The 27,035-nt window shown below is 38.3% G+C and overlaps 1 protein-coding gene across 1 annotated transcript in view; it reads left to right on the top strand.

The window, feature by feature from the left end:
• The window catches only part of Kcnmb2 (potassium calcium-activated channel subfamily M regulatory beta subunit 2), a 237,430-nt gene that overhangs the window by 198,320 nt on the left and 12,075 nt on the right, over window positions 1-27,035 (top strand). The window contains exons 2-4 of the mRNA XM_047565056.1: window positions 4,368-4,490; window positions 22,057-22,227; window positions 24,660-24,855. Of these exons, the coding sequence (XP_047421012.1) occupies window positions 4,435-4,490; window positions 22,057-22,227; window positions 24,660-24,855 (423 nt within the window). The 5' untranslated portion in view covers window positions 4,368-4,434. The remainder of the gene's footprint in view (window positions 1-4,367; window positions 4,491-22,056; window positions 22,228-24,659; window positions 24,856-27,035) is intronic.

Raw genomic sequence — 27,035 nt, forward strand, 5'->3', positions numbered from 1 at the left:
TTTAAAAAGAAGGAATGACATTCCAAGCTAAGGGAAGGGTCAGGAAGGAAGGTTAGCAGTACACAGTCCCAGTGTCACTTGATGCAATGCATACTTAGAGGTCAAGGCAGAAAGCACAACTGGTGTGTTGCTCTGTGTCCTGCCTGTACCACAGGTGCATAAGGGCCAACCTTCCCTGGAGATGCTCAGCCTACCTACCAGGGAAGGCAGATTTGTGCACATGGCAGAGAAATTGCACCTTGTTCTAACAGAAGTGGAGATGAGGAAGCTGCTTGTGTGGGTCAGAGGCGGTTTGAAGAAGAGGGGACATCTGAGATGGCTTTGAAACAGCTTAGCTCCTTCACCAAGTATAGAGGGAGGCTGAGGGAATGGCAGGAGCTGAATCCAGGAAGCAGAAGCTAGCAAGGAGTGTGCTGAGACGTGAAAGGGACTCTTTATAAATTCCTGAGCCAAAGAAATGGCCACATTCTCCCTGATGACTATGTCAGTTGGGACTTCTGATTTTCAGACCCGTCCTCATCACACAGCCACGGCTCTGCCAGGCTCACCCCATTCCTAGACGGGGTTAGTGAAGGACTGAGACCCCTGCTTCCGCCTGCCCCACTGTCCTGTGCAGCCACTGATACGGCAGGTCTCTCTCTGCTTCACTCTTAGGATTCCAAAACGCGAAATTCCATCAAGTACTTTTTTGCTTCTCAGCATCACTTTCCTAATCACAATTCAAATGAAATATTCCTTGTCTTATAAAGTGAGCAGAGTTGAGTTAATTACTTAAGGAGTTCAGGAGGACTTTGAGCTGGGAAGAACTTCCAAACCAACTCCCATTAACATAGCTTGAATTCTGGGAGTTTCTTTGAAGCCTGAGAATTTTTCCTCAACCTCCGCAGAATCTTTTCACTGTTGGCCTTAAAGCAGTTACACACTTTCATCTTAATTAACAATGAACTTAGCAGATTTTAAATAACAGTTTGCTTTATGAAAGAAAACTGGGGTGGAGAAACTCCAAATCTACTTATTGGAATAACCTGAGGAGATGTTAAGTCCTTTCCAACAAGCTTTTGACAGTCAATTAGAATAAATGTATCTTTCATCTCCTCCTTTGTCCATCATCTTAAAACAACAGAGCCAAGATTCAGCACTGGAGTAATGGCTCACAGCTGAAAAGTATCCTGAATATACTGAAATCACTGAAACCCTTCGCTTTGAATCATTTCAAACCATTTACAATTCTATGGTGTGTCTGTTAAGTGCTGGCTAATAGCCAGTGGCAGGATAGTCCTTAGTAATTTATTGCTTTACCTAGACTCAAATTGTGCCATTTTTCTTTGTCACACACCCCCTCTCAGTTGAAGGAATAACTAACGTGATCAGAAGATTCCACCAGAGTCCATGTTAAAAAAAAACTTCCTGCAAGTTTATACCAATCCTCCTTCTTAGAAAATAACTCAGTCAACTTAGATTAAAATCATTCTTATTTCCCGAAGGCTAGCTGGTTTCAATAACTCATTTCATCCCTATTCTATTTGATATTTTAAAGATGTTCAAAAAGGAACATAAATAATTTTAAATAACCCAGATCCAAGTCATTTAAAGAAATAGCAGGTTCAATTTCTAAATCTTCCTACGACCGTCTAGGGCATCAATTCAGGTAGTCCTTTCATCCCTCCGTCACCCTAGGAGACCAAGGGAGGAAGGAGGACTTCTTGCATCTGTACCGACTATTGGGGCTTTGCTACCTCCCGTAGCTCCTGCGCCTGTGCTTCTGGTGCTGACCCCTGGTCGTAGACAGTGATCCACTCCCAAGACCTGCTCTCAGGAAGTGAATGCACCATGACTTAATATATGCTTCATTCATTCCTCAATTTACTGAATCACAAAATATTGGAGCTAAGAACAACCTTAGAGGTTATCTGTTTCAAACTCTCCAGGTATGAATTTAAAATAACTCTCAGCCCTGGAGAGGTCAAGTGGCTTTCTCAAGGTCACACAGCTAATTAATGACGAAACTGGACCTACGACCAACAACAGACTCTGAGTACAGGCTCCAAGCCTTTGCCCAGTGTTGTCTGCAGACCAGCAGAGCTGTCATCACCCAGGAGAGCGTGTTACAAATGCAGACCCTTGGGCCCTGCCACGGACCCACTGAATCCGGATCAGGTTTGGCACAGAGTCCCAATCCCAATGCACACACTACAGCTTAAAAGAACTGGGCAAGAGACAGGTGGGTATGGGTTTAAAGCCCAGTTCCACCTTTTCTTAAATGTGAGCAAACATCTGAATCTCTTGAGAGCATCGCTCATAATCTGAAAATAACAGCCCTGCCCACCTTCCAGGGTTTCCGTGGTGTAAGCTTAACATGGATATCTGCACGGGCCTCTCATCTCTACGCACAGCTAACAGACGCAAAGCGCCTGAAATACAATAGCTAATATAGTATACATTCACCAATATTATTTCTAGTCTCATGTTTATCATCAATACACTATTGACTTGCACCTGTGAAGGAATCGCCTCTCTGCCTTCCTTTGTTCAAATGTGTTAAATATCATTTTTTTGTTTTCTTAGAGTTCATAATAATTTAATTTTTTATCTTTATTTATTATTTCTAAATATACATGACAGTAGAGTGTATTTTCACATATTATACATACATGGAGTATAATTTGATTCTAATTAGGATCCAATTCTTGTAGTTGAACATGATGGGGAGTTTATCTCACTCCCATCAGAATAGCAATTATCAAGAATACAAGTAATAATAAATGTTGCCAAGGATGTGGGGGAAAGGTACACTCATACATTGCTGGTGGGACTGCAAACTGCTGCAGCCATTCTAGAAAGCAGTATGGAGATTCCTCAGAAAACTAAGAATGGAACCACCATTTGACCCAATTATCCTACTCCTTGGTATATAGCCAAAGAACTTAAAATCAGATCAGCATATCACAGTGATGCAGACACATCAATGTTTTTAGCAGCTCAACTCACAATGACTAAGCTATGAAACCAACCTAAATGCCCTTCAACAGATGAATGGATAAAGAAAATGAGGTATATATACACAATGGAATATTCCATAAGGAAGAACGGAATTTTGGCATTTGCAGGTAAATGACTGGAACTGGAGAATATCATGCTAAGTGAAATAAGCCAATCCCAAAAAACCAAAGGCCAAAAGTTCTCTCTGATAAGCAGATGCTGACTCACAATAATGTGGTGGGGGAGAATAGAAGTTCATTGATTAGACAAAGAGGAATGAAGGTAAGGGACGGGGAATGGGAATAGGAAAGAGTAGAATGAATCGGACATAACTTTCCTTTGTCCATATATGGATACACAACCACTGAAACTCCACATCAAATATCATCTTAACTTTTATGTTTGATTACTATATCTCTGATATTTCATGTTTCTACCTCTTTGGAAAGTTATTATGTAGAAAATAATAATGATAGTTAACTCTTTAGTGCTCTTTGGAGGTGAAAGAACTTCTCCCAAAGCCAAGTCATAACCAAAACCATGCAGCATTCCTATAATTCCTTGCCTGGATTCTACAAGCCTGATCTCTAGGAGCCACTGAGTATCTGCTGCTACTGCTCAGGCAGAGACTCAGCTTCCAGAGCTGATCCCACTGGCAACAGCAGAGCACACTTAAAAAGGACAGTTTTTCTCTCACATTTCTCAGTTCAAGAAAAAAATGTTTGAAGAGGAAAGGGGAAGTAGAATTTTAGTATCCAAATCTGAACAAAAATTCTGAGGGAAATATGACATATTATCTAGTAAGAAACCATACCAATATTACATTTTGAAGGAGACAATATAGGGGAAATAGGATCTTTTTTTTAGTTTGGTTTGGTTTGGTACTGGGGATTGAACCCAGGGGCACTTAACCTCTGAGTCACATCCCCAGCCCTTTTTATTTTTATTTTGAGACAGGGTCTCACTAATTTGCTTAGGGCCTCACTAAGTTACAAAGACTTGCGTTGAACTTGCAATCCTCCTGCCTCAGCCTCTTGAGCCAATGGGATTACAGGAAAGTGCCACCGAACCCACAGGAAACAGGATCTTAACATCCAAACCATACCTCCCTAAAAGCAGTGGCTCTTGAGTCTAGCAACGCATTAGAAACAATGAGGGAGCTTTTTAAAAAAAAAAATGGAATGCAAATTTCTGAAGGAGGGGCCAGACATCAGTGTTTTTAAAAAGATTCTCAGCTGATTTTATTGTGCAGCCAGCATGGAGAGCCATTGTCCCTGAGGCATCAAAACCCTGGTGTTATTTAAGAAAGTCAATCCTCTGAGAGCTATTGGTTGCTAATACAAAGAACTCAAAGGAATAGATTTAACCCTAATGCATACCTCTTCTAGGTCTTTTCGCCATCCCTCCAGGACTTCCACCATAAGGAAAGGAGCCCCTGGACCACCATCCTCTAAGATGTTCATATGGACCAGTGGCCGGACTTCCTCATCTTACAGACACGATGAGAAAAGGTAACTGCACTGGGACCCTGGGTGCTTGTCAGAAGATTTTACCTGACGGCAGAGAGAATAGTGAGCGGGAAACAGTAAGCAACTGAGCTTTGTATCTTGAGATGTGGAATGCACTCTACTCTGAAGGAGCAGGGGTCCCGACCCTGACCCGCCTCCTCTCACGTCACATGCACCACACAGCTTTGCGAAGGCTGTTCTGTATCAGAAATGACCTTCATACACACACACACACACACACACACACACACACACACACACACGCAAACATGTGACCCTCTTAGCTAACTCCAGTTCTGCCTTTTGATTTCCAGCCACAATCCTTCCCCTCTCCAGCCCCATCATCCTCTTTACCCACACAGACTTTGTTTTAGTCTCTTGAATTTCCACAGCCTTGCACCTTAACTGGCATGCAGTAGATGCTCAATAAACACTGAATGATGTGAAGAAGTCAGGTTTCTGTACCACTGGACGTGTGGTAGGGAAGGAAAGCAGAAACTGCGAGAGGACTCAGAAAGGGCAGCAAAATTGAGAGAGCCCTTGGAGTGGTAGCAGGGATAACCTGGGAGCGAGGAAGGATTGAGGGAGCAAGAAGAAAGGCAAAGGGGCCAATGCAGCATTAATGAGAGACAGGGTGACAACTCTGCAGATCTATCCAACTGTCTCATTTGAATTTAGGGAGTAGATGTTTTCATAAAATTCTAGAAGCATTTTTAAATAGTTTCTCTCCATTTGTTGTCTTTTTCCTCCTCTCTCTTCCCCATTGACCTTGTACAATTACTTGGTTGAGATGAAGCTAAACTGTGAACCTCCTTCCTTTACCGGCAGAGAGCAGCTGAAGCAAGTTGCACACCACGCAGAACCTGAGGAATCAGGGTTGATAAATGGGGCTGGGCACTGGAAGGACCTGAGGGAGGTTTACCTCAATATTGTTTGGAGGGATTATTTTTCCCGCTGAAAACCCAAATGGCCCTACAGATAAAATTCCTTTGAAAAATTCCAAAAGCAAAGCTATTCACAATAATTATTGCAAGTAAAATTTTGGAAGCCACTTCGGCGTCACGACAGAAAGCATGTTAAGACATGTAACATATCACTGAGCACTTTAAAGTGCTTGGACATAATATTGACCCCCAAAAAAAGTGTAAAAATTGCATATAAACAATTACTGCAATCTCAAAAAACATACACAAGCCTAAGTCCTGAAGGAAAACAGTTTTTGCTTCTCTATTTCCCAAATGCTTTGTAATATGTTTTGTTTCCTTAATTGTGGAAAAATAATTATGTGATGTTTAAGTAAAATTACAACCCAGAAGGCAACTAGTGTTTGCACAAAGTCCCAGGGCTCATCATGACAACAAGCAGATCCCTGAAAATCCACTCTCTTTGTTCATCTCTAGGTTTTCACAAGCTTTTTCTCAATGCCTAATCAAATTAATTTTCATTTGTTTTCAAGTTGAATCACCTTTCAACACAATCGTTGCTGGAACACTTTTTAAAGTTTCATGTGTCATTTTAAAATTCCATGTTTTTTTTTGTAATTTTCCTCATTTTCTTTGTTGTTTTGTTTTGTTTAAAAGGCCATTATCAGTGAAGGTGCTAGAGGGTAAGAGATCAGGCCTTGCAATTCAGGGGTCATAACCAAATCCTAGGGTTTTGCTGCCCCACAGAAATATTCTGACTGTCCATGGTCAGTCCTCCTGAAGTTCTGAAGGCTTTATCAGAGTGGTTGAAGTGTTATATATTTCTTTCACCCTCTATTTGCTCTCATCAAATATTTTAAATACATTTTGATATTTTTACAAAGAAACTAAGTTAGAAGAAATTACTGTGTCCTGCTTGTTCTGCATAAAATATCTTGTTATTATGCCCATTTTATAGAGAGAAAGTGGAGGGTCAGGGTTTTGAAATAACTTTAAGGGTCCAACAACTAACTCAGATAGAATCCGAATCTGAAACCAAGCTCAAACTCTCTCACCTGTACCCCACAGCCTTACGAAGGTTCTTGTCAAAAATGAGATATTCAGAGTAACAATGAACAGCCAACTCACAAGGAGACATCATATTAAAATAGAGTTGAAGTTATATATCAAAAAAGATAATAAATATACGATGATGTGTTGGCAATATTTATGAAGTTTAAAGGAGTGAATAACTTAGCTTAGTGTTCTGCATCAATAAGATTCTATGACAAATTACTGCTTTTTTTATTTTCAAAGATGATTTCAATAACTATGGGATTTAAAATAACTAAAATACTGACTATAAAGAAATCATTTTCAGCAAGCTTTACTTATGGAACAGGAGGGCAAAAGCTCATGAAATTGGCGGGCCTGGTTGACCTACAAAGTTAACAGAAACAAATGAAAAACAGCCAACGAATACAAGCAATGGACTCCTCCGCTAAGCTGGGGATCATACCGGAATGTTGGTTCTTTGGTCCACGCCTCTTCCTTGACCACGTCTTCATCTTTGCTGCCTAGTTCACAGACTCTAAATGATTAGACTCAAACTGTAAAGCTGACTTGGAGCAGAAACTGCTGTCCTGCTTACGGTGAGACTGGGGAAGTAGCTCAGGGGCGGCACACTTGCCTAACATTCCTGAGACCCTGGGATCAATTTCCAGCATCATCAAAAAAAAAAAAAAAGATGCTTTTGGTGATAGTAATCATGATGACAATGAAGATGATAATGGCCAATAATGAATGGAGATAATTAAGGTCTTCAAGTTAATTATTTGGAAATAAATTAACAGGATTATCTGGAAGTGCTGCCCCACATTGCTGGTAATTGATCCACCCTGTTTTCCTTCTGCAAACCTGGCTTCTGTGTGTGCCTGGTTTCTTCAGTTACGTCCCTACTGCAATGCCAGGGTCCAAGCAGCAGAGACCACACTGCCCCTTCCTGATCGCAGAGACAAACTTGTCAGGATATTGGATTTCCTGGAATTCGTGAGAATGCAACACCAGAAACCAGCCTAAGAACAGGCAGAACAAATAACTGGAAGGAAAATTTCACTGAAAATTCTGAAATCAAACATTTTATTGCTTGGAAGAAGTTCAAGTCAATTTTACTTTTTTTTTTATTATTTGAATTGTAAACCAGCCCTTTTTCCGATCATCTGCTAAATGTACCACGCTAATTTCTATCCTCAGCCTCCATTCCACAACAGTATGAAGGAATATTTTTTTCTTCTCTAAGCAAATTCCTTTAAGTGAGCTTACTTCAATCCATAAATTTCGGGTGACAAAATAAAGTCAGAGCAGTGAAGTTAATTTAGAAACAAAGAAAGAAGTTACTGAGCTGAGAACATTGCAACCTGAGTTTATTATATATTCTTTGGTTTATTTTTATTAACTCTTGAACTAACAAAAAGAAATATTTATCACATACAAAAAATGTTATCATGACCTCCAAGGACCTTAAAAAATAAAGCAATCAGAAATTTTTAAACTCTTGAAAATGCTTTCCCAATATCATAAAAACCCCTATCTCACCCCCACTCAGAGACAACCTACATTTTGTGTTTCCCTTACTTTTTCCTCATGACTTTTATCTCATCAGAATCCTTAAGCAATATATTTACTTGAGTCTTTCAAGATTTCATATAAATGGAATTATACCAAATATATTGTTCTGCAACTTGTTTTTTTATCAAACATTACATTGCTATGATTTACGAATGCTGATGTCAGTAACTGTAGTTATTTTTCTCTGTTGTGTAGTATTCCCTTGCATGAATACACCAACTGTATTCATTCCATCTGCTAATGGTCATCTGTGTTATATCCAGGTTTTTCATCATTACCAACAATGCATGTCTCCTTGTGTGTGCATATAAGAAATTCTTAGGATTATTTACCCAACATGGGAATGGTTGCTTCAAAACTAGACACAGCCTCACCTTTACCTGGTAATACCCTTACCTGGTAATATCCAACATCAAATCATGTGATTTCCACTGCTTCTGCAGCTCATCTTGACTACATAATTTTTACCTTGTTCAATCCAAAAGGTACTATAATTTTAATTCCAATTTATCAGATTAGTAATGAGATTGAGTCTATTTCTTTAGTCCTTTGTGACATGATTGCTTAAATATTTGCCTCACTTTTCTACTGGATTTTTTCTACTGGATTTTGCCTTAATTTTCTTATTGATTATAGAAATTCTTTACAAAAGTCTACATTAATCCTTTGCTATATGTGTGTAAATAGCTTTTCCCAGTTTGTGGCCTGTCTTCACTTTGTGATGATTTCTGATAAACATATGTTCTTAATTTTAATATATTTTCACTTAGCCCAGTTTTGAACATTATGAAATCCCTTTCTATTCCAACTTCAAAAGGATTTTTTTCCATACCATTTTCTAAATATTTTGCAGCTTTGCCTTTTATAATTAAGTCTTTAATAATCTGGAATTGACTTCTGTGTTAGGTGTGAAGTAGGCATCCAACTTTTTTTCTATAAAGATAACTAGTTACCCCCAACACCATTACTGGACTATGTATTCTTTTCCCATTGATCTAAAGACACACGTGCTGCATATTACATCTCCATATGTGCATGGATATGTTCTGAATCTCTGTTCTGATTTGTTAACCAATTGTATCTACCTTGGACAAATACCACAATTGAGTCTTCACATTTTAGTTTATTCTATATATTGATTTTATCAAGCAAGATACCCATCTTATTCTTTTTGAACCAGATGTTTATTTGCTTTTCTTAGCTATTTGCACTTCATGTAGATTTTGGAATAAACTCGTTAAGTCATGCTTACCGCATTTTCTATTAATGCATTTGTAAAAAATTTACATCTTTCTGCCATAGAGTCATTCTCTGAATGAATAGGATTAATATCTACCTTGATTGAAGTCTTCCCTATGAAGGAGAAACTTTTTTTTTTTTTTTTTAACACATGTAAGTTTGTAGTTGGGACAGATTCCTGTAACAAAAGACAGATTAACAAGAGAAAAACAAGCAAGTACATGTGGTGAATATTGCCAGGGGAGAAAGTAACCCCTGAAGCAATGACTCAGAAATCTGTCTTAACTCATATTTTAACAAAAAACAATAAATTCATTACTGTTCATTTTTACTTCCTTCTACTGTCTTCAGAATGTTCTGTTAATCTTTTCATAACCTCCTTCATTGGATGCCTACCATATTGATTTTCAGGTTTTCTCCTTACTTAATATAAACATTGAAAACGACTTGTTCCTGTCTATGTATTACTTTAACTGCATCTACTAGATGAACCATAGTGTTTTCCATATTACCCAGTCCTAAATACTTCATAATTTCTATCAGATTTTATCCTATGATCCATGAGTTCTTTGTACCATCTTTTTATTTCTGTACATAGAGTTCTTCTAGTTAATTTCATTATTTGTATCTACCATTATTGCACTAAAATCATATAATGTGGTTAAAATAAAGGTAATTCTTCTGAAAGGCTCTTTAGGTTATAAAGATACACTGATTTATTTAAACAATTCATATAATTTTCTGTTTCTATATTGTGCACTAAAATATTTTATAAAAATTTAATAGACTAATAAATGAAATAAAAAATAAATAAGAATTAAAATATTAGAGATATCATTGCAGAAGTGATCTGATAAGAAAAAACTAAAAAGATAACTCCTAATTTTTTTTCATGATTTGTTTTCACCTTTAGTATCCTATCCATCTAATAAGGTTCGTAATATTACAAGACTTCCTGGAAAGCCCCACAAATTAATAAATTGGTAATAATAACATTAAATTCATGGACAAAAAGAAAGCCCTCATGTTAACGACTATGTTAAGAATGACTTCCATTTATTCCCAAACTCAAAAACACATTGTTCCCCATGGAATGTGCAGGTTCAAAGAGTGAAAAGAGGACAGTAACAAAACTACTCAAATTGGACCCTAAACATACACCTACTAGCTTGAAGAACATCCATGAAATCTGGAACTAGTGGAAGACAAGGATAAACATACAAAGAAGCACATCTTAGGAAAGTGGGAGGCTTCGGTGGACAGAAGGCAGAACCATGTCTGTGATTGTCAAGGCCACTCCTGCTCTGCCATGCAAAATGACAGGTTGGGGTCTCCAGGGGCATAAATGGACAGTAGTTCTGCTCATTTCAGCTCAGATGGTATCCAGTATTCCATTGCCCTGCATGTTTTCCCACAGAAGGAGATCCTCCTCGAAGTCTGGAAACTAGAGTTCTCAGTACCTGGAAAGATTTAATTTTTTCTGGAAGGTTACTAAATTTGTTGGTGGTAGAATCCAATGAACACTGATGGGAAGCAAGAAGCCAGGAGCCTTTTCTAGCCATGGTTTCTGATTTATTTCGTTTTAATTGCCCATTCAGCCTCCCTATGCTGGTTACTTCACGATCTATGCTTATTGTAGCTATTTCCAGTCCACATAAAAACATATTTTATAAACCTAATAAGTGCAAGAGATTGAGTCTACAAAGATGAATGGGGTCTGTCTCTATCTCTTAAGCAACTCAATATTCATTGGGCCATAGAGATATAAATATAAATATTCAGTATATTAAATATTATGTGCAAGTTCCTGAAGAGCTCTCAGTCAAGTAATTTCAGGTCTACTTAATTCTTTTCTTCTAATTCATATCTTCCCTAGATCTCTTCCCATACCCATCTGGTACCTCCACACCTCTCTGACAGTGCCAGGATCCTTCACAGACTTGTCTTCTTGTCCTTCCCATATTCTTGTACCCAATCCATCTTTTGTTTTTCTTACTAGCTAGAGAGTCTCATTAAAACCCACAGGGTTAACAGTTGATCCTGGACACAAATGATGCCCAGATCTAATTGTTCATATCCTCTGCCACTTCTTTTTAAAATCCCTCTTTAACTAATATCTAAAACATTGGAAGAGTTTCAGAATCAATCTTTGCCTTGATCTATGAACCTTTCTAGATAACAAACAACAAACACTAATGTAAGTGAACTTTCTAAAGTGAAAATATAATTATTGTACTTGCTTAAATTCTCTTAATGTCTCCCATAACCTCAGAGGACATACAGATCCTTTATTCTTGGCCCCTCTCAATCTAACTAGCTAATTACCATTCCCCACCCACCAGATCCTGGAATCCAGTCACACTTAACTACCCCCATTCTCTCACATTCTTCCCAGATCCTCTCCCCCTTCTCAATTATTTGCTCTTCCAAGACCCAATTCAGTCTTATCACAGAACCCTCAGCCATTACCACTTACATCAAGTAATGGCTCCCAAATGACAGTCTTCTAAACCATTTCATCCTTCTAACCGTAACCCTGGGCCAATTCATCTGCCATGAATGTTCATATCAAGGGATGCCTAGTGCAGTGATAGTCAATGTGGCTAAAGCCAATTTGCCAAAGATGCCATTTCCCAACTAATCATTTTGATGAATGTATTAAATTTGGTAATGAACCAAAAATTGTGTATGATCATTGTGACTCTACATAGTTCTATCATAATCCACATTAAATTGGTTAGTGAAGACTAGAAAGGCCACAGAGGGCCCCTATTTGGGGGACTCCTCCTGTCTCTCTCTCTACTCCTCTCTGTGTCCCAGACACCCTCTGTCTCCAGTCCTATCTTCTCTCTGTCCTCTGGTCCTCCCTCAGCCCCCACCGTGGCCATGCCCTCCCGTTCTCTCTGGCTGCTGGTCTCCCCTCCCCTGCCGGGGTTTCCCCTCTCTCTAGGCCAGCAGGCCAGACTGTGCGTTTTGTTGGTTTTCCTCAACATTTTTTCAGAAGGTCCCACCATTCTCACCCAGATACCCCCGTTGGGATAACAGGACCAGAGACAAACTGAACATTCAGGAAACTGATGTCATGAAGACAAAATTAAATTTCACTGAATTTTGAAAAAGCTGTTAACTATTCCCATCCCAAATCAATTATTATGTCCTTTGTGAATAGGTAAAAGAAACAAATTTTGGTTAATGGATAAAGCTGACAGGTTCACAAAATTGTCACAATGTGAAATTGCCACAACAACCTGAGTGATGCCTAAGTGTTAACAAAACAGCAAATGCCTCTAAAAAGGATTTGGAAAAAGAAATCAGTATAAACTAAAAGGCTCCTGAATGAAATGTTTGTGTTTATTTTATCTATTAGCAGAAGATATTTACTCATATTCTCAAGAAAGATGTATCTATAAATATATTCTTACTAATATATTTATAAAGAAACTAAACCTCACTAGGAAACAGCTTATTTAAAAAATCAGGCCAATTTTAAAATACTGCTAAGAGGAATATATTAGTAAGAACATACTTGATGATTAAATGAATTTTTTAAATGCAGTCTTAAAACAGTCTTTTATTTATTCATACCATGTATTATATTTAAAACAATACTGCTTAAAATAAATCTTTGTTAAATCTCTAAGTATGGCAAAATAGACAATGGTACTCATTTAGTGAACTGATCCTTCAATAAATTGACTTTTTGTGAATTAGCCATTCAGTCACTGACCCTTTGGCAAACTGGCCCTCAGTGTATCGGCTTTCTTTTCTTCCCTTTTGTACACCTCTCTAATCAGTCCATTACCAGGCCTTGTAATGATTAATATCTCACTCAGTTCTTTCAGGATGTCAGGCTTCTTCACTTTGTGTTCCCAGGACTTAGCTCCTTGTGGTTCTTCTTATGAAGACTTAAAATATTGACTAACAAATTAATAAATGAATTCATAATGGCCTTTGCCCTGCCTTAACCTGAATACCTTTCACCTTATAGAATAGAAACCAAGGAAATCTGACTTTAAATGAATGAGGGTCAAAGAGAGGCCTTTATTGCACTGTGTACTCCTTATGTCCATTGTGTGTATGTGTGTGTGTGTGTGTGTGTCCTCATAACTAATTTCTTATGAATTATAGAATGAGTCCAAACATCAAATTTAAAGAAAGTGCCCAAGTATGGTGTTTGAAATAAAATTGTACTGTGTTGACTATTACTTGGGGTAAAAATGAAATTTTATTGGACAATTGAAAAATCTTTTTTTTTTTTTTTTTTGCAATACTGGGGATTATACCCAGTGGTACTCTGTCACTGAGCTACACCCCCAACCCTTTTTAGTTTTTATGTGGGACAGTGTCCCATTAAGTTATCCAGGCTGGTGATCCTCCTATTTCAGCCTTCTGAGTTGCTGGAATTACAGGCATGTGCCATTGGGCCCAACTTGAAAATCTTTTGTTTACATGAATATTTATCACAAAGATTTTTGTTTAACTTGGACTTGTAAGATTTATTAATAATTCCCAGTCTCTAAAATTATTTGGACAGAAGATTCCCTGTGTATGTGGTAAAGACTACATACCTGTTATTCATTGTCAATATGTATTAATATTCACTTTTTTGTCCCATGTTGATTCATGGTTCACCAGGAAGCCAACACCGCCTCAAAAGAACTTAAATTTAGTTTTGCCACTTCAAATTTATAAAGTCAGATTTCTTCTCTATACCGACTAACAGCACACCCACCCAAAACTGAATTCACAATCATGACCCAGACTCATTCTTCCTCTTGAGCTCTCTACTTCAGTAAATTGTACTGACACTCCTTCCCTTATGTCTCACACCAAGGCCCTATCCCTTCTCCTCTCAAGTTGATTCACAGAGCATAGACAGGAAGAGCTAAAAGAAGATGAAACAACAGCTCAGCTATTGGCACTGCAACCCCCAACGTACAAGACTTCCTAGTATGAAGGCTGAGACGTAGGCCTGAGGCCCAAAACATAGCATCACGCTCCTTCCACCTACCACTGAAGACAACTCGGTGTGGAAGGGACCACTTCACTAACCCATCCACGCTCAGGATGCGCACATATTGAAAGGCAAAGGAGAGTGTGGAAGAAATTTTCTAAATAATAATAGGTTGTGCCACACATGAGCATTGACCTTCAAACTCACCCAAAAGAGATAGATTTTGTCCCCTGAGTATCAGGCTATCACCCATCTCATCAATCAAATTGCTACTCCTTCCCCTGAGCTCAGGACACCCAAGCCTGGGGGGAGAGAATCTACAAATGTGCAATCAACCTCTCCCTCCTTACTTAGCAAGGTCAACAAAAAACCTCTCTTTGAAACCTGAAAAGTGTAAGAAAATAAGGGTTCTGCCTCACCACTCTCCACCATCCCCCCAGCTGTCCAAGTTAGGCACTGAGACATAGATCTAAAACCATATCCTTGGGCTGGGGAGATAGCTCAGTCGGTAGAGTGCTTGCCTTGCATGCACAAGGCCCTGGGTTCGATCCCCAGCACCGCAAAAAAAAAAAAACACTTATAAAACCATATCCTTTTCCTCACTCCCTCATCAGCTTCTACATTCTATCTATCACCAAATTCTGACATTTTATCTCCAAGATATTTCTCCAAACATCCTCTTCTTTCCAGCCTACCTCCATCCTGGATTAGGCCTGATCATCCTTAACCAACTTTACTGTTACAATCTCCCAATTCTTCTCTATGATTTAAGTCTTATTCCACTGATAATCTAATCTGCACACAGCAGCCACCATGGTCATTCTGAAACTCAATTCTGCTCATGTCACCCACTGACAGCTTCCCATTTGACTACAGGACAAAGGCCAATCTCTTTAGAAGAACTTACAAAACCCTTCCTAAATAGCCTACCTTTCCAAACATATCTGCCCCGTTTCCTCTAACCCACACTCACCCCAGTGATACCTACAGACTTGTGGTTTCTGATAGGTGCCATAGCATTTGTTCATGTGTTCCCTTCCATCTGCACTGTCCTCAACTCCTTGTCTCATTGCATTAATTCCAAACCAAACTTGAAGAGTCTGTTTAGGATGCTACTCCAGGAAGACTTCCCAAACCACAATCCTGACTCCCTATCCTGTTCCCTCAATAACAGGATACTGTTACTCAGAATACTGAGTAATTCCATCATTGAACTTACCTCCATATGTTGATATTATTTTTATGTCTTTCTTCTAATTGGGCAAAGACCAGCTTCCCAGAAACAAGGTTACCAGCACTCAAGATAAATCTATGGATCTAACTAAACATTTTGATCTTTCAAACTATTCATTCACTCCTTTCAATTATCCTTTAATTCAATAATTATTTATTTATTGATACCTTGGATGTGGCTCACCCTGCTCACCACTTTCATTTCACTGGGTAAGATCCTGTTTTCCCAGATGCCTTTGAGCCATGTGGAAACCAGTCACTTCTCCCATCCACTGACTCCAGAATATATGAAGAGCATTTGTTAATCATTTTCAAATAGTGATTTGTTTTTATATTACCTGTTTGAATCATTTTTATATGGTTCTTGCTCTGGTGACATACTGACTGATTATTCCTCATCTATTTTATGAGTATAGAGTGACATAAGAAATGCTGCGTGACAGCCTAATGCTCTAGAACTAGGAGACTATTGCTCTCTCCTCGATGGCTTCCATCTGCAGGAAATGCAAATCTCAATGGCAGCCATCAGAGTTAAATACATGTTGATAAATAATAGTGAAGCAACATCGGATTATTATTTTACAGCAGGTCTTTGAAGTCACTCAGTCTCAGCCTATCTTTTCCTGCTTCAGAAGTCTTCCTGCCCACTGGCTTTAGCTGCTAATGGGAACTGATTTCTTTTCCCAAGTTCATAAAAGGTCAAGTTTAAAGAGCTTTGATGTAAACCGTACAATTTTCAAAGAAAATCTCAAAAAAGAATGGGAAGACAGAAGGCGGGTGGTTGCCAGTCTGTGGAAGTCAAAAGCAGGGCAGGCCAGCTAATCCAAGGGCATTGAGCTTGTAAGCTGGAGGATAATGAAAAATGTGGTCTCTCCAAGTCTCTCTGGCAATGATAACAAACAGACTAGAGTGAGTGAGGGTGGCAGGAAGACAGGAAGAACAGGCCAGGAAAGATGATGAATGAAGACATGGAAGTAACTGGCTCTCCTCCCTCCTCACTCCTTGAGGAAAGATAAACTTCATAAACTACTTCATGAAGAGAACTTTAAAATAATGCTGATAACAATTAGATGAATAATTAATTTCATACACTGGTAACTAGATTAATAAATACTCTACCCTAAAACCTTCTGGAAATATATTAAACACATTCTCTAGTTTTTACAGGTAACCAAAATATTTAACGATCATTCCAGAATGAACCAGCCAATCAGAACAGATATTAGCCACAAACAACACTAAGGTCATTCTGGAGCACAAAGCTAAATATAGCCATAAATGTACACACAATTGTGCAAATAATGGGCGCCTCTTTTCCCCTGCAAATTCCACATTGGATTCTACTCTGCTTTCCCAAGAAACATGAGTAAACAATGATAATAATATTAAAGGAAAATGTGGTCTGTCTTGTGCTTGTTGACTTTTGTTTAAAGCTTAAAAAATGGCTCGAGAGCTTCCTTCTCTGTTTTCAGTGTTCCATTTGTCCTATTTCCAGATCTAATAGGCCAGCAATGTTCCTTTTCCCACTCCCATTGCCTGGCCACACAAAGCTCCCTATCAAAATAGAAACTGAGAGCGCCCAAGGTGCATCTGGCTCACCAGGAGTCTGGAGTTCCCAAGCCTTGCCTTCCTACCCCTACTTCTCACTCATCTCCCCAAGCACCAACACCCCCAGAATTTTCTCACCTTGTCTTCCTTCTCCTGCTTGCTTCAAATCCAATCCTCCATTCCTAAGCTTTATAAAGTATTCATTTCCGTGCCATTCCATCCTGCAGATATTCTTTGGAGAACAGTAGAAATTTTAGGATGTTCCAACATTCATGTCATTAAGCCATAGCTCCCACTCCATTTTTTTTAAATAAGAGCTAGTTATACACAGTGGTTAGGTTCATCCTGACAAACCCAGACATGTATTGAAATTGATTTTAGTTCATCATCCCCCTTTTTTCCCTCCCGCCCTCTCTCCCTTCTCCCCTCTCCCCTTCTCCTTCCTCTACTCTACTAGACTTCCTTTTGCTTGTCTCCTAATTTGTATTTAATTAGTTCTCTATGTTACCCTATCCTTCCCTCCCCCTTTCCTTAATTTTACTCTAGCTTCCATATATGAGAGAAAACATTCAACCTTTCTGAGTTTGGCTTATTTCACTTAGCATGGTATTCTCCATTTCCATCCATTTATTGGCAAATGTCAGAATTTCATTCTTCTTTATGGCTGAATAGAATTTCTCTCTCTCTCTCTCTCTCTCTCTCTCTCTCTCTCTCTCTATGTGTGTGTGTGTGTGTGTGTGTGTGTGTGTGTGTGTATCAATCACAATTTCTTAATCCATTTATCCGTTGACGAGCATCAGGGTTGATTCCATCATTTAGCTACTGTGAATTGTGCAGCCATAAACATTGAGGTGGATGTATTGCCATACTATGCCCATTTTAGATCATTTGGGAAAATACCAAGGAGTGTGATAGTGGGATCGTGTGGTGATTCCATCCCTAGTATTTTGAGGACCCTCCATACTACTTTCCAGAATGGTTGTACTTGTCTGCTGTTTCACCAACCATAAACAAGTGTACCTTTCTCCCCACAGCCTCATCAGTATTTATTGTTGTTCATATTCTTGATCATTGCCATTCTGACTGAAGTGAGATGAAATTTTAGTGTAGTTTGATTTGCATTTTCCTCATTGTGAGAGTTGTTGAACATTTTTTCATTTATTTGTTGGCCATTTGTGTATCTTCTTTTGAGAAGTTTCTGTTTAGTTCTTTTGCCCATTTATTGATTGGGTTATTTGTACTTTTGGTGTTAAGTTTTTTGAGTATTTTTTTATATATATTCTGATTATTAATCTCCCATCAGAGATTTTCTCCAATTCTGTAGGCTCTCTCCTTCACACTCTTAATCATTTCCTTTGCTGTACAGAAGCTTATTAGTTTGCTGGCATCCCACTTATTGATTCTTAACTTTATTTCTTGCTTTTTGGGAGTTTTGTTAAGGAAGTTGGTACCAGCCCCTACGTGGTGGAGTATTAACCCTATCTTTTCTTCTAGCAATTTTAAAACTTCTGGTCTATTTCATAAGTCTTTGATCTATTTCAATTTGAGTTTTGTGTAGGGTGAGAGAGAGGGATCTAATTTCATTTTTCTACATACAGCTATCTGGTTTTCTCAGTACCATTTTTTAAAAGGCTGTCTTTTCTCCAAGATATATTTTTGGTGCTTGTGTCAAATATCAGACAGCTATAGGTATGTAGATTTGTCTCTGTGTCTTTTATTCTGTTCCATTGGTCTTCATGTCCATTTGGTGCCAATATCATGCTGTTTCTATTACTAGAACTCTGTAATATAATTTAAGTTCAGGTATTATGATATCTTCTGCTTTGCTTTTCTTGCTTAGTATTGTTTTGGCTCTTCTGGGTCTCTTATTCTTCCAAATAAATTTAAGAATTGTTTTTCTAATTCTATGAAGAATGTCATTGGTATTTTGATGGTTATTGCATTGAATGTGTATATTGCTTTTGGTAGTGTGGCCATTTTGACAATTGATTCTGGCTATCCAAGAACACAGATGTCTTTCCATCTTCTAAGGTCTTCTTCAATTTCTTTCTTCAGTGTTCTATAATTTTCATTGTAGAGCTCTTTTACCACCTTTGATTAATCCCCAAATATATGTATGTGTATGTATGTATGTATGTGTATATAGGTATATCTATATGTGTGTGTGTGTGTGTGTGTTTATTGAGGTTTTTGTGAATGGGATGGTTTGCCTTATTTCTTCCTTGGTTGAATCACTGTTGGAGTATAGGAAAACTATTGATTTATGGGTGTTGATTTTGTATCCTACTACTTTGCTAATCTCACTTATAAGCTCTAGAAGTTTTCTGGTGGAGATTTTTGGGTCTTCTAGGTACAGGATCGTATCACTGGCAAACAGAGATAGTTTGATGACTTCTTTTCCTGTTTGTTCCCTTTTGTTTCCTTCCTTTACCTGATCACTCTGGCTAATATTTTGAGGACAAAATTGAATAGGAATGGTGAGAGTACACAGTCTTATCTTGTTCCTGACTTTAGAGAAATGCTTTTAGTTTTACTCCATTTAGCATGATGTTGGCTTTGGGCTCGTCATAAATGGCCTTTATGACGTTGAGTTATGTTCCTTCAATTCCTAGCTTCTCCAGCATTTTTAACATCAATAAGTGTTGAATTTTATCAAAGGCCTTTTCTGCATCTCTCGAGATGATTATGTATTTTTTGTCCTTAATTCTGTATAAGTGATGAATCACATTTATTGATTTGTGTATGTTGAACCAACCTGGCATCCCTGGAATGAAACCCACTTGATCATGGTGTAATATCTCTTTTATGTGTTTTTGAATGTGGTTTTCTAATATTTTATTACAAATTTTTGCATCTATGTTCAACAGGGGTATTGGTCTATAGTTTTCTTTCCTTTAATGCATCTGTGTCTGGTTTTGTTAATAGGGTTATACTGACTTCATGAAATGTTTTGGAAAGTATTCCCTCTCTTTCAATTTCATGGAATAATTTCAGAAAGACCGTTGTTAGTTCTTCTGTAAAGTTCTGCTAGAACACAGCTAAGAATCTATCAGGTCCTGGGTTTTTCTGGTGTTTTGTTTTTTTGTTTTTTTGTTTTTTTGCAGTGCTGGGGATTTGAACCCAGGGCCTTGTGCTTGCAAGGCAAGCACTCTACCAACTGAGCTATATCCCCAACCCTGTTTTTTTTGTTGTTTTGTTTTGTTTTGGGAAGGCTTCTAATTGCAGTTTTAATTTCATTACTTAATATTGGTCTTTTTAGATTTTTTATATCTTCCTGATTCAGTTTGGGGAGGTCATATGTATCTAGAAATTTGTCAGTGTCTTCCAGATTTTTCAGTTTATTAGAATATAAATTTTCAAAATAGTTCTGATAATCCTCTGGATTTCAGAAGGGTCTATAATGCTGTCTCTTTTTTTTTATCTCTGATATTGTTGATTTGCCGCTTTTCACTCTTTCTTTTGAATACTTTGGATAAAGGGTTTGTCAATCTTATTTATCTTTTCAAAGAACAAACTCTTCATTGCATTGATCCTGTATATTATTTTCCTGTTCTCAGTCTCATTGATTTCGGCTCTGATCTTAATTTTCTCTTGTCTTCTACTGGTTTAGAGGTTAGTTTGTTCTTCTTTTTCTAAGGCCTTGAGGTGGAACATAAACTTATTTTTGAGGGGCCTTGCTAATTGTTTAATGTAGACATTCAGTGCTATAAATTTTCCTCTTAGAATTGTTTTTATACCCCAGAGATTTTGATATATTATATCTCTGTTCCTGTTTATTTCTAAGAATTTCTTGATTTCTACTCTCATTTCCTCTTTGATCCATTCTTCATTTAAGATAGTACTATTTAATCTCCCTATGTTTATGTGGTTTTTATTATTTTTCTTTCTTTTGATTTCTAGCTTCATTCTGTTATTATCTGATAATATACATGAAATTATATTTTTTTTATTTGCTATGACTTGCTTTGTGACCTAGAATATGATCTATTTTGGAAAATATTCCATTCACAGCTGAGAGAAAGACAAATTCAGCTGTTTTGGAGTGGAATATTCTGTAGTTGTCCATTAGGTCCATTTGATTTACAGTGTTATTTAGGTTGGCGATATCTTTATTGATTTTATGTCCACCCCATTTTTTGAATGAGAACCTTTATTAAATACCTACATCAGTCATTTTTCAAGAATATCAACCTACCCCTATCCCATTTAGCCATTACAAAGCTTTCAAATGTTATTTACACTTTGCAGGAAACCATTAGTAAACACACAGTTAATAAACAGTGAAATTCAGATTTGAACTCAGGACACAATTTGACATCAGTCTCATGTTCCTATATTGCTGCTCCAAAACCCAAAATGAAAGTACTAATAAAACTGTCCAAAGTTATGGAGACCAGCCTTGATTTGCCTTGATTTGACTAAAACTTTTCTAACTCACCCGAGTATTTACACATATAAGAAAAAGGCTGGGTCACCAACCCACATCTTCATGTTGTTTATAAAGCTCAAGCCAAAAGAGCCCTAAGCAATCCTAAGCTTGAGAAAAAATGTTAATCAAAATAGCCTCTGTCTATCCCTGCTGAGGAAATAGCATGATTAAATTGATAGATTTCTGATGTATGCTGCCATTTATTTGAATTAATGCTCAATTAGGTATGCAGAAATTACTAAAGACATCAATGTAAACGACTTGATAGATGGTAAAGTCAATGAACCCAAAGCATTATTTTGAGGTTTGAGGAATTGCTTTCTTTCTCTAGAATGAGAAAAGGAAAATTAATTTACTGTTAAATGGGAGTCCCAAGGTAAAGAAGGAGGGCTCCTGTGTGCTCAGGTTGGTGCACATGTGTGCATGTGCGCTTTGTGTGTGTGTGAAAGAGAGAGAGAGAGGGCACACATGTGTGGTGGGGGATGGGCACGTGCTGGGATCTGATCACACTCAGGCAGGTGCAGAAAGTTCCTCTGGGTCTCTCAGCTCCAGCAAGTCGGGGGTAGAAACTTACCCACTCTCCAGGGGCATGCCACTCTGAACTTTATATAATACTGCATCATTTTTCAACTTCAGAAATATCTACCAAAAAATCAGGGACCACGACCTCCTGGACAAAAGGAAAACTGTCACAGCACTGAAGGCCGGAGAGGACCGAGCCATTCTCCTGGGACTGGCTATGATGGTGTGCTCCATCATGATGTACTTCCTTCTGGGAATCACACTCCTGCGCTCATATATGCAGAGGTAATGCCATTGGGCAGGGCGGACACTGCCGCTAGTCTCCGCCCCCATTGCTCAGTCAACCCTGAGGTCATCTTCCTCACTTTCTTTCCTAATAAAAACTTCCAGAAGTGCCTCTTACATATCTTTAATAATGCCACCTAATAATAATAATGATGATAATTTTATGTGTAAGCTGCCTATTGTTGTCAAAGGCTTTTCCTACAATGTTTTAGTCTGGTCACTACACTGTAAGTATGAATATCCTTATCATAAAAATAGGAAAACTGAGGTTTAAAAGAGAGAGAGCTTTACCTTTAGCATGTGGCCCAGCCTTAGCCTGCAAAGGCACAGCCTGCTTATGGTGGCATACCTAGTCTTGCTCCTTCACATCTGTCTCTTCCCACCTGCTTTCCTCTGCCACCCTGTGTGGCCCTTCCATCTCCCTCCATATCAGTACTTCTCAACTGCACAGCCCATAAAAACTTTAAAAATGCTGATGCCCAGCCCCCACCATCATCCCAGAAAGTTAGATTAAACAGGTTTGCAGTGGGACCCATTCATCAGTATCTTTTAAAACTCCCCAAGGGATACGAATATACTGTCAAGGTTGAGAAACTGCTGTGCATCGACCTTTTAAAATAACAGATTTTGAACGCTTTTTATTTAATGCCCCTAGGTTTACTGAATAGATAGGGAGGCAAATAAATAGTGAGACAGTTAGTATGTTCCCTCCTGAGTTAGCCATGGGATAAATCCCAGCAGCATCTCTAGCTGACTGTTGACCATAAATTGGACACTTGAAGCACAGGTGAGCCCAGCATCACTAAAACTAATGGGGGAAGTCTCGCAACAGTTCAGCTTAAAGAAACAGGACGCTTTCAAATAAAAAATTGAAGTTTCCATCCAAAAGAAAATCAAACCATTTTGGGGCATTCATTTCTCAATCTAAATTAATAGCTTCATTTTAGAAGCAAAAATGTAGCTGAAATACAGTAATTTGCTGAAATTAAGGCACCGTCTTTCACATTTGTGGCTGTTCGGCTCTGTTTCTCTGATGGCCTTCAGCTGTGCTCTTTCTCAATGAAAGTGCTGATGCCTCAGGACCCCAGGGTTTGTTGATTCCAAAACCCCTTTCAAATCCTCACATCTGCTTGGAACCATCTAAGACTTTTTCCTCATTGTACAAGTAAAATATGACCATCCATTATCCAGGAAAATACAGTTTTGCCACACCAGAGGAGAGCAGGTCTAGTATCCTGCCTCTGGCATAGAATTTCACACATGCAAAAGTGCAGGAAGCTGTGGATGTCTGTCCAACAAAAGGAAAGAGTATTAATCTGCACAAAAACATGTTGTTTTCCAATCACTATGGTAATCAGTTTATATCCTGAAGCAAAGCATTGATTGCTGGTGTGTTACTTTCTAATTACAAATGTTAACCTTGATCATAAAAGTAAAGGCAATCTAAAATTAAAGATGACCAAGGGGCAGCTGAACTCTTTCCAGTTGAGAGGCCTTGGGGCATCCTTATTAACCCATTAGTCTGCACAGAAGGGTTTCTTTTCTACTGCTTTTATGGAGAAGCAGCACAGCACAATAGAATGAGTGAGGGCTTACAGAAACCCCGGATGGTGTTGAATCACAACTTTGATCGGTTACCAGCTACATGTCTTTGCACATGTTACATGATTTCTTTGACCCTCGATTCACTCCCCTTCAAAAGGAATTAATACCCAACTTGCAGGATTGTTGGAGAACAAAAGAAGATAACTTATGTGAAGCACCAATTGGAATTAAAAGAATTCAAATAAGTAATTGCTCTTAGCATAACCCAGGAGTTATCTTTTTTTTCCCTTTTTAGAATGACCTTCAGGCACTAAATCTCTGTCCTCCCATCTCTCAAGTTGGACCCCAAGCCACTACGCCCCTTTCTTTCCTCTCTTCTGCCCATACACCTTCTCTGCCTACAAACTGGGCGGGGGTGGGGGTTGGGGTGAAGGAAGCCCCGAGAGAGGCGTAGCAGAGGTAAGGACTGGGGCAAAGCAAGAAGTGATACATGCAGAAAGACAGGGCGAGCACAGGTCATTATTTAGAAATATGTCTTTGTCACACAGAGAAACAAGTTGTACCCCATTTGTTTACAATAATTAAAAAAAAGAAATATACCTTTGTGCTTATCAGCAAATTCAATAAGGAAATGAACAAATTGAGCCTTGGAGAATATTATGTCCAATGGAAGTCACTGAGAAAATTCTCAGGTTCCAAAGTTTGCCTACGCTATGTTAGAGTTTTCCTAAAGTGGCTCTATTCAAAAGCATAAACTTTACACAGACAGATCATATTATAGATTTGGAAAAGACTTCAGGCCCAGGAGCTAAGCAACCATCCCCTCTGTTCACATCTTCCTTGCCAGTAGCTCTTGGCCTATGCTCACTCTTTCCTTTTCTCTCTAGTGTATGGACTGAAGAGACTCAATGTACCTTGCTGAATGCGTCGATCACGGAGACATTTAATTGCTCCTTCAGTTGTGGGCCAGACTGCTGGAAACTCTCTCAGTACCCCTGCCTCCAGGTGTACGTGAACCTGACTTCTTCCGGGGAGAAGCTCCTTCTCTACCACACTGAAGAGACGATGAAAATCAATCAGAAGGTAGGAACTTGGCACACTTGCATCCACACACCCCCACAAAGCTCCATGCCCCACTCATCTCTCTCTGAAGTTCCCCTTTGTCAGCATTTCAAAGAACACCACCAGGAAGTAGTCCCTGCCTCTCCATTCACAGAACTCACTATTTGACTTCCACCTGGAAAGTACTTTTTTTTCCATGCAAGCTATAGACAAGTCATGCCCCAATTTGCAGTAGTGCAGAGTTAGCCTTGACTTCCATTTGGAAGAATAAATGTGTCCATATTTACACACAAGCAGGCCGAGTCTTTCAAAGTAGTAATAGAGCTTAGTTAGAGATGTGCATACCGAAAACTAAGTATTTGTCATATACCTAGGAACAAAAGGATAAAACTGCATTGCTATACTATGCTTTTCCACAATCATTGTCAATTGGTTCTGTGACCCTGGGGGCATAACTTAACCTCTTTGAGTCTTAGCTTCCTTTTCTCTAAAAAGATGATAACAAATAATCACCTTGCAAGGTCATTGTGAGAATTAGAACAGAGCATGTCGTGTTAAACAGAGCCCAGTACCTAGCACAGGACAGATCTTCAACCCATGGTAAAGTGTGTGTGTGTGTGTGTGTGTGTGTGTGTGTGTGTGTGTTTCTTCATATATGTTGTGTTCTTAGAGGCTGGATTTGCCAGCACTGATAGAATCATGCTCAACAGTGTGTATTGTGTTAAAAGGTCTTCATAAATTTTACATTAAGAAGGTCTGGGATAACCAGTAAGTTTCAGTAGAAACTGCCATTATCAATTTTAAGTTATATTGAGTTTTGGTTTTATAGTAGCAATTTAGATGTGCAGAATACTTTCATATACCAAGACAATCTAATATCACTCACTCTCCAATAGGACAATGAGCTCTTATTTCCAGGATTCAATCCTCATGTTCTGTTATCTTTCTTATAAAAACTTCATTACAATTGCCGGGACTGAAATAATATAGCTTCTAGTTATTGGAGGAGGTGGGTGTGCAGTAGCTTAGAGGTTCAATACTAAAACATAGAGAGTGAGTAGAATATATGTCAATATATCTGAAATTCACCCTGCATTTTAGTTATAAAAACTTTAGAGAATTCTTGCAACTCTCTCTGAGGATTCACCTTAATGAATATTTCAGAGAATGTTATTTGAAAATGTTTCTTCTGATTTTCTTTCATTTGTAGTAGCCACAAACAATAGCAATCCTAAATCTCTGCTGCAAACACCCTCACAAAGTGTTTGTTTATCCAGATCTTCCCTCAAATCAGATTTTTAAATCAAAGTTGACCTGTAATAATGAATACCTATAAAATTTTCAAATATCCAAGGAATTGAAAAGGAGCCAAATTCAAATAGGCACCAAAAAGTAGGAATCTTTCCATTTTCTCATTTTGACATTGGATCACTGCAGCCCTCTGAACACATTATCCAGGCTATAAATAGGAAGCAAAATTACCATTAAAAGTCCCAGTTATATATTTAGGACCAGTATTTTGTCTGCTGTCAGAATGTTCTAGGTCATTATTTGGATTATTTGCCCCACTACCTTCGGGTTTTTATTTGTTTGTTTGATACTGAGAATTAAACTCAAGGGTGCTTAACCACTGAGCCACATCCCCAGCCCTTTTTATTTTGAGACAGGTTCTCACTAGGTTGCTTACAGCTTCCCAAAGTTTCTAGGGCTGGCGTCGAACACTCGATCCTCCTGAGCCACTGGGATTACAGGTGTGCACCACCACATGCAGCCCCACTACCTTGTTTTTAAATGGAAATTATAACACCCAACCAGCAACATGCATGCAATGAAAACATACAGCTTATGTATTAGAAATTCTCCCATGTAAACACCACAAAAATAAATAAATGCAACATTTCCTGCACTCTAAAACACCCTTTATACCTTCTCTCAATAACTGTAGGTTCTGCCCCCTGCCAAAGATAACCACTGTCCTGCCTATTATGGCAACTGCTTTCTTATTTTTCTTTGTAGTTTTATCACCTAAACATATATCCTTAAAAACTGTATTTTATTTTTGCCTCATTTTTTAAAATTATATAAATGAAATCATACAAAATAATTTTGTTTATATCTGACTTCCTTCATACAGTGTATTTTCAAAGTAATTCCATTTGGTTGTAGTTCATTTTCATGACTGTATGATGTTCTGTTGTATG

Source organism: Sciurus carolinensis, chromosome 9 (assembly GCF_902686445.1).
Source record: "Sciurus carolinensis chromosome 9, mSciCar1.2, whole genome shotgun sequence".
NCBI lineage: Eukaryota > Metazoa > Chordata > Mammalia > Rodentia > Sciuridae > Sciurus > Sciurus carolinensis.